The following is a 9295-nucleotide window of genomic DNA, read 5'->3' on the forward strand; positions in this document are numbered from 1 at the left end:
ACCACGCTGGTCTCAAACTCCTGGGCTTAAGTCATCCTCCCACCTCAGCCTTCCAAATGGCTAGGATTACAGGCATGAGACACTGTACCTGAATCTTCTCCCTTAGCAAAGGAACAGTTTTGGTATTTTGATATTGGTCAAATAAAAATCAATCAATAAATTGAAATAATTGTGTCTAAAATCTCACAACATAAAAATTTGTTTTCATTGAAAATTTTTATTTTTTAAGTAGCTCATTTCATTATAATACCATTTAAAGTATTGGCTGGAAATCATCAATAGTATTTGTAAATAGGTTTTTACAGGTGTAGAAATGTTTCTCCCTACTTGGTCTCAGGTTCTCTTGATATGAATAGGAACTAGATAGGAAGATAATTTGATTTTGCTACCATGCATTCACAATCTGGGACAATCATAGCCCTCTGGTTTTGAAACTTACTGATCAAATTATCTAGCTCAGAGAGAAAACTGCTGTGTAAGGCTTCCTGCTGAATGATTTTTGATCAGTTATCCTTATGCTGCAAGGAAATCCAGAATTTACACATATTTGTGAAAATGAGTATTTTAAACTTAGAATAGTTAACTGTGTAATGTTTTGTATATAGGTAGCAAATCTGGGAAAGCTGAACTAGAATTAGCAAATCCATAAACATGGTTTACTACAGGTTCAGTCAGGTGTGTTTAGATATCTTGATATGCAAATAATTAAAGATAATGCTATTAACTATGTGCTTATATAAATATTCTTGTTTACTTATAGCCAATAGGATTAGTACAGGTTCCATTGTATTTATTCTGATATACTAGATTTCACTAAACCAAGCAGGCCAATTCTAAAGATGACTAGACATAATTTAATGAGTTTAGCTTCTCAAATTATCACTTATGCAGGATTGGAAGGATTTATGATTCCAATAGGGTGTTGTTTTCCTATTGAGCCACCTTTATTTCATGAAATACCCCTTGAAGATTTGAGCCTTATTTGACCCACTGTCAAGACAACAGGTACCAGAAGAAAGGGTATTCAGTTTTTTGGTTTTTATAAATTATGGATTGTTATAAACATTTTGAATTTGTCTTTTTTTTTTTTTTCCTACCCCAATCTCTTTCCAGGGCGTGATTGACTACATTTTCTATTCCAAGACTCATATGAACGTGCTTGGTGTCCTGGGGCCTTTAGATCCTCAATGGCTGGTTGAGAACAACATCACTGGGTGTCCACACCCTCACATCCCTTCAGACCACTTCTCACTGTTAACACAACTTGAACTCCACCCTCCACTCCTGCCTCTTGTCAATGGTGTTCACTTGCCTAATCGGAGGTAGTGGAGTACTGCCCCGCCAAGACGGGGATCTGTTGCTATGGACCTGTACAGTTGTAAATCAAAGTATATGGAGTGAAGTATGGCCATCCTTAAGCTGCTTCTTCAGGTTTCTTTCATTATGTGTTTGCTGTAAGACTTTGTACATTTTTGTGCATGTTGGTATCATTTGGCAGTAGGGCTGGAACCAAAGTATTACTCTCTTTCCAAAATTTTAATTTAACATGTTTTTAAATTGGACCTTCTTTATATTGTATTAAGAGCCAGCATTCAGAATTGATAAATTACCAATTTGAGTCCCAACAACAGTGTATGTTTTTCCAAAACAAATACTTTCTTTTGGATGGTTTCAGTGAGCCAACCATTTTTATAAAGGCAATTTTTTAAAACTATAAATATAAGGTTTTAAACTGAATGATGATATGCCTTCCAGGGAAAACCTTCTTGAATTTTTCCTTTATAACAAACTGATTTTTGGATTCCCAAGTCATTTGCACATTAACAGAGCACTTAAATTTGCTTACTCTCTGCATAACTATTATATAGCTTCTATGCATTATAAGAAAATTTGAAATATTAAAGATGGTTGCACAGTATGCTTTCATAAGTATGTAACACCACGTGACAATTTGTTGCCAAATGCTGGTTGGTTGGGGTTTTTTGTAAGGAATCACTTTTGGTTTTTTGTCCCCTCTATTAGTTACAACCTTATTAGAAGTATTAATTCTAAGCCTGTCTCTCAAGTTTATTTATAGAGAAAGGGTAAGTATTCTATATTGCCACACATCTTGAAAATAGAATGCGGTACATTTAGGACGCCCACAGAATGAATTTTTTCTTACTCCACTTCAACCTTCTTTTCTTTCTGTATGGTTGTACTGGAAAAACATGTTATATGACCTGTATCATTTTTGCCATTATAGCCAGACGTTAAAAAGAAGAAAAAAATCTGCTGAATAAAAAGGCCTTGATCAAAGTTTCAGATGGGGAAAACCATACAGATACTTTATGTGTTTCCAATGTAGGTTATGTGGCTGTTGGTTTTTTGAGATGACAGTGCAAAGGATTTGGGGGAGAGAGAGCAAATTTGGGGCAGATGAAAGCCTTGGGTCATTTTCCAGACTCTAGCTGCCAAATGACCATCATATGCTTTTAATCTTTGTTTCTGTTGTCTGTCAGGGTTGAATTAAGAAGCTACTGGTTTATTCCCAACTGTTGATGCCTTTAGATATGTTGGAATCTTTTTTTTTTGCCTAGGAGGGGCCAGTTGAAAATCTGTGACTCAAGAGGCAGTAAACAGAACACTGTTTTCTGGGGAAAAATTGGTTGGCTACTTGATGTTAATTATGGCACAGTAACAGGAAAAGGTTGTGTCTGTGTTTTTAAGTTTTTCTTTATTCTGCTTTTTTGCTGCTATAAGAGTTTTCTGAAATTTATATTTTAAACTTTTCATGCACTTTACTGTTTCTAGTCTCAAAATGTGATATTTTTAATAAACAAGAAATTTTCCATTATGTGAATGAAATTTTAAAAGAAAATAGCCTATATTTGTGTCTCACTAATATATAAAGTACAGGTCAAATTTAAATTATTTAATTAGTTTTAAATATACACAATTGTCTCCTCTTTCAAACTTAGGCTGTTTTATTAGTCTTAAATGATGCATTTACTTTGGTCATTTTATGCTAATTTCTTCCATAGTAAATTAATCAGGCTATATAAGATAATATTTCCCTAGAAGGGCAATTTTAGTGGGATGAGGGTGGTGGGATGATGTAATATCATACATGGGCTCGCATCAGAAGGGTTCTGTAAAGCCTAAACTCCCTTTTTAAAAGTGCCTAGTGATAGAGGCGTTGTCATCTATTATAATTGGAATGTCGTCGTAGTTCAGAGAATTTTGATGTAAATAAAATATTATTTAAAAAATGTTAAGGTACCAGAATAAACAAACAGAAATGACCCTTAAGATGACAGATTTTCCTCAACATGCAGGTTTCCCTTCTTATATACCTCAAGTATCCAACATCTAGCCATGCAAATTGATTACATGAAGCATAGTACTGGAAAGTAGAATAGCATGAAAAACTTAATTTTGTGGACATTACCTTTTTTTGTAATCAGCTACTGTATGTTTTATTTTAGATGTTTTGTTTTGGGTGGGTTTTCCCACTCTGGAGGTATATGCACTAACAATACATTTTCCTCCTTTCATATGCGCATGTTAATTAGCAATGTGAGCAATATTTCCTACCATACTTCACTCCCAATATTTTTTGAGATGTTTGTATAAAATGGAATTTAAAGTTCACTTATGATTGTATATGAACCACAGAGGAGCCCATTTATTAATAAAAACCCTTTTTTAATAGTTAAATGTAGAGGGAAAAAATAAAAAAAAAATTGGGAAACATTGTAAACAGCTTAAGTTTATTTTGTGTATGATTGAGGCACTCTGTTGCAGGAAGGTGTGTAATTGGGTTCTCTCTGCTTCAAATGCGCTCTTTCAAACCATTCATTATCCTATGTATTTTTAATGTGGTTTTAGTAAATGTTGGTAGTAGCTCTGTTGAAGTAGGTAATTGTGTTATGTTTTGGGTGGTACACTCTTGGGGCATGGTAACCCAAATTTCATGTGCACGGTTTCTCTTTAGCCCGCTGCCCAAATTTCGCACACCCTTCACCCTTTGTTCCCTTTGTAAAAGGAGTGGTATCTGTTTTGAGCTGCCAATTCAGATGATCAGAAATGCTGCTTTCCTCAGCATTGTCTTGTTAAAACGCATGCCATTTGGAAGTTTGGCAGTGAGAAGCCAAAAGGAAGAGGTGAATGACATATATATATATATATATATTCAATGAAAGTAAAATACATATGCTCATATACTTTCTAGTACTCAGAATAAGTTAATAAGCTTTATGCCATTGGGCTGCTGCATATTTTAATCAGAAGATAAAATCTGGGCATTTTTAGAATGTGATACATGTTTTTTAAAAACAAATATTATTTCGATGTTTGTCTAAGAACTGGAATGTTGTTTAAATTTACTAAAACAGTGTTGTTTGAGGAAGAGAAACCCGTACTGTTTGCCATTATTACAGTCATACAAGTGCATGTCAAGTCACCCACTCTCTCAGGCATCAGTATCTGCCTCATAGCTTTACACATTTTGATGGGGAATATTGCAGCATCCTCAGGACTGACATCTGGGAAGGCTCAGATCCACCTACTGCTCCTTGCTTGTTGATTTTGTTTTAAAATATTGTGCCTGGTGTCAACTTTTAAGCAACAGCACTGCCTAAAAGCAAGCAGAGAACAGAATCCCAGCACCATTCTATAGGCAACTTTTTAGAATTCAGATACAGTAAATCTGTTCCAGATTTATGATGTTTTATGTAAAAAAAAATTTTGTATAATAACATAGCTGAATATTTTTGTTTTATTTCTTTGATGTAAGGCGTGTGAACGTTCGTTTGAATATCACATATTGAAGTCAGGTATGGCACAATGGGTTCTGAGACCAGCTTTTCCTCCCCTCCCATTTGCCTTGTTCTAAGCTCTTTCTTTTCAAATTACTTTTCTGATATTCATAGGCAAATATTTAATTTTACTAATTAGCATCCTGTGTGAATGTATTACAGAAGCCACTGTGTTTTAGTGTAGTTGGCAAAAATATAAAAGCTCTGTTTTTTATTTGCCCCTATTTTTTTGATATCTAAAAGTTATATATTAAATCACAGAGTAGCAAGGGAGATATCTAAGGCTCATATCACTTGATTCTATGATAGATTATATTAGAATTGAGGATGTGGCACATTAAAACTGTAACATGGGCAAATATAGTGTTCTATTTTAAAATTCTGTCTAAGTTTACATTGTTAAATGGGGAAAAATTTAAGTTTGTATTTGCATTTCCAAGCATTTCTAAAACTCACTAATGCCATCTATACTTTTAGTATGAAACAGCAGAGTGTAGAAAGCACAAGGAAGAATAGGCTAAATATATTCTTTGAAGAACCAGAGACATATAACCATATCCTTATGTCATTCCTAATACATGGCTAGATTTTCTAATGATAAAAAAAATTGACTGTATCCCAATGCTTATTCATTTGATTCTAAGCTTTTTCTATTCTGAGTTTCCGAGATATTTTAATAGCTTTGCAAAATATGCTGACTGATCAGTTTTTGCTACAATAATGGTTTTTATAGCAAGCAAAGACTTTATGGCACATTTTCAAAATAGCACTCATACATACTTAAATTTTGACAGAAATGTGAATTCTTACATTGGTAAGATACTCTTTTTCCCACCTGCCCTATCCTTTGAAAAAGGTCACTTTTCTAATGTGTAGCAGATTCATTTGTGCCTGTCCCTTTGAATTGTATCATGTTTGAAGAACTATGTGAATTGTAGGTAGACAACTTAGGAAAGCCAGAAACTTAAAGTTTTGAATTTGTAGACAGAGGAGAACTTCTATACTATGGTTGCTTTGGGTGATTCTAATTTTTTAATAGCATCATGATCACCAAAATTAAATTCTAACATTTTAGTACATCTTTAATCTGGCTTATTTACCAAAGTTCTAATCCATTTAAGAACAGAATGCCAAGAGCATCTCTCATTTTGTAGAATGATGTGCTCATCTTTATAAGTATCACCTAAAAGTTTGAGGGTAAAAAGAAAGAAGCAGCAGCCGTGTATCTATACTACAGGATGTCTTGAACAAGATTCACAGAAAGAAATAAAAAATCAGTTCTTTCCAGGAAGATGGTAAGGAAGAGCATGCTTATTTCTTGTTTTAACCAAATACATTCTTTATGTTAAATGTCTATTAAACCACAAATTCTACACCAAGAAATAGGTGATACCAGGAAAATACCAAGCTTTATTAACCTAGTTGGCAATTTCTTGTGGCTTAAATTTGGTTAGACTTGGGTTATTTTTGGAACCAAAGGAAAATAAGCATTTTGAGTTCTTCATTCAACAGACATGACGTTGAAGTAATGGAAAATTTTTTAAGCAAAATAGCTTTCACTTTCAGAGCATATGAAATAAGGATATTTGTGCTTATTAAATGTTAATTTTTATGGTACATTGTATAAACTGAGTAGCATTGAACTGCATTTAGAGGATGTCATCAGAAATCACATTATGAAAAGGGTATACAAATGCCAAGTGATATGACTCTTTTGGCATGGTAGCATGGTCCATTCAGCTTTCAGAATCTTTCAGAGGGTATACCTTGGTGTCTATTACTAGTTTTTTTTTTTTTAAGAACAATCTCAAATTTTAGATAATTTCCCAGTTGTATGTCTGTCACTTTTAACTCTAGAGCATAAGAATCATGGTAACCCTCTCAGAAGTGGTCCTTTCTTGCTCATTTCAGTTTCATGCTAATTTCAGATTACTGATATATTTTCTTTCACGCTATCAATTGTTACATGTACCACATTTATTTAATTTGTAGTTATCTGAAGTCACAAAATTGGTTCAGCATTGATGTCAAACAGTGGCTTTGCTTCTTACCAAACAGACTTAGTATCCTGCTGCTTGTTTTAATCTTGATGCAGTAAGTGATGCAGTATCTGGGTTCGTATTTACTTAAAAACTGTACTGTCCTTTCTCTGTGCTTAACTTGCTGAAAATATATTCCCTTACCTGTGAAATTCCTGAGCGGTGCTCTGCCAACTTCTCGGGGGGAGGGATTTGAATGGCTGTGTTACTGCACACTGGATCTGGAATTGTTTGGGGTTATGAGTGGCAGATTTCTTAAACACCAGCAGCACTGAGAAGTGCACTATGGGCATTCGTACAGTTGTCCAGATGCAAACAAGTTTTTCATCTTGGAGAAGCTGAGATATAGAGTTCAACAGAAATACTTGGAATAGTTTGAGAAAGTGGAATGTTTCATCTTTGGCTTTGTTGTCTCTGGAGTGGGGAAATATGAGGGCTTTTTTTTTTTTTTAAGAGAGTAATTATGTGCTTTTCTCTCTATAACGTCCAGGGTCTTGGTCAAATTCACCATGTATTAATTTATATCTTCTATTATGATTTTTTTTCAACTATATAACAAGTGCCAACTAATTGTCCATGGGACAATCTACTTTTCCACTCAATTTATCATTTGAGTTAGGGAAAGTTTCATTTATTTTCATTACCTGGCATTAAGTTAAAGAATTCATTATTTTGCATACATTTGAGTCATTTTGTGGCCTATAAAGTGTTTTCATAACTATCTAATTATAATGATTGGAAAGCAAAGCACATGACTGTAAAACCAAGCAAGGTGTTTTACTTACTTTTTCCCTGAATACTTGGTAGTTTCTGATACTATTCCAAAACAAATTCTGCTGTTTTACGTTGTATATTTACTTTGCTTTTGTTCTAAGAAAAAGCCAAGCACTAAATCAACTTGTTATTGTGTTTAAGTAATCAGTTAAAAATCTAAGTTTTTATTTTAAATTAGAGTACTTAATCAAGTGCCATGTACTTGTAGCTTGCTAGTGTTTAATGTTTAATAGACTGGTTCTGTAGGTGTTTTAACCATTTAACACTCTCTGCCATCCCTGGAGAAAGTGGTTCTTCTCTTACTGAACACATTCTCTCTGACAAAATCACCAGCTGCTTTATTTTTCTATTTATTACAGTTAAACAGTTGATGAGGTCTGAATCTTGACCAAAACTGCTCAGCTGAGATGTTTTTCACAATAGACACTGTACAAAGTGTGCGTGCAAAAGGACACGGTTGGCAGTATTTTTTCATTAATGTGAACATTGACTAAAAAAAGCAGTCCTGCCTTTTAAATCTTGTGGCAGCTCAGAAGGGAGGTGCTTAAGAACCTTAACTACTATGTCAGATAACAAAATATTTTTTTCCATTTTGGAGATTGGTTACTGCTCACACATGTATAGGGCTAAATATATGCTTGTTTCCTTGCACCTGTGTACTTCCCCCCTCTCCCTCCCTTTCTTTCCCTTGTAGGCAATAAATGGCCATTTTGCAACAGTATACCTTTGTCTTGGTTTTTGACTCTTTATTTGGGCAGTATAAAGTCTCTGCTTTTAGGTTGGTACTTCTCTTCTAAAGTGAAGTAGGGAGCCAAGATAATTCAGGGAAAAATACGTAATTACAAATTTATGCTACATTTTTTTTTCTAAGTACGTTGTTTAAAATAAATTCTGAAACTAGTTATATGACTTGCTTTGCCTGAAGAAACCAAAGCAAAGGGACATATGTCACTTCTGAGTGGAACTTAAGGGCCAGTCTTTAATTTGCCATATTTTCTTTTCTTGCCCATGTGATCATAGAAGCGAATGTTGAGATGAAATCTCATTTCAGATCTTTAAATGACTGTCCTTTGGACATGTAGTGTAAGAAACAACTGCTAAATCTCATACAATAAAGGTTTGTTATTAGGGCTTAATTTAGCCTAACCTGACAGACAACCACCAGACAAATCTGCTGAGTTATCAGTATTGAAGGAAACAACTGGACTTGTTAAGATTTCAAGTAAAACATTTAGACATCTTCTATGAACAAGGTGCTGTGGGGATGTTAAGATGAAAGACATCTTTATAATGCCTATCCTCTGATAATTTATATTCCAAATACTTTTTATGACACAGAAGATGAATTCAAGTGTTTTAGTCAAAGTAAAGATATCTTAAATAAGAATCTTGCAAAGGGGGAGAGAGAAGGCATACAGTGAAATAAGGAATTCTGCAAACTATATTTACAGATGTTCAGCTGAAAAATGATTTTAAAATAAGATGTGATAGAGAACAGATCATTCTTAGTGAAACAAAACAGCTGTGCAGCTAAGTGCTTAGAAAAGATAATGGTAGATTATTTTGGAACAGATTGTAAACATTGACAGCTCAGTGCCTATTGACTTGTTTTTACCAAGGATCCAATGTGAGCTTGTCACTGACCCTGAGGACATTGTCTTCACAGAAGCCTTTCTGTTGGCC

General features: G+C 34.2%; 1 protein-coding gene across 5 annotated transcripts in view; it reads left to right on the plus strand.

Moving 5' to 3' along the window:
• CNOT6L (CCR4-NOT transcription complex subunit 6 like) overlaps positions 1-8333 on the plus strand; it is a 101708-nt gene extending 93375 nt beyond the window's left edge. For all 5 annotated transcript variants that reach the window (XM_008993111.5, XM_017970471.4, XM_078367006.1 and 2 more), the window contains exon 12: positions 1114-8333. In XM_008993111.5, coding sequence (XP_008991359.1) covers positions 1114-1326 — 213 coding nt within the window. In that variant the 3' untranslated portion in view covers positions 1327-8333. The remainder of the gene's footprint in view (positions 1-1113) is intronic.
• Positions 8334-9295: the final 962 nt, after the last annotated feature.

This window comes from Callithrix jacchus, chromosome 3, assembly GCF_049354715.1.
Source record: "Callithrix jacchus isolate 240 chromosome 3, calJac240_pri, whole genome shotgun sequence".
Lineage (NCBI taxonomy): Eukaryota > Metazoa > Chordata > Mammalia > Primates > Cebidae > Callithrix > Callithrix jacchus.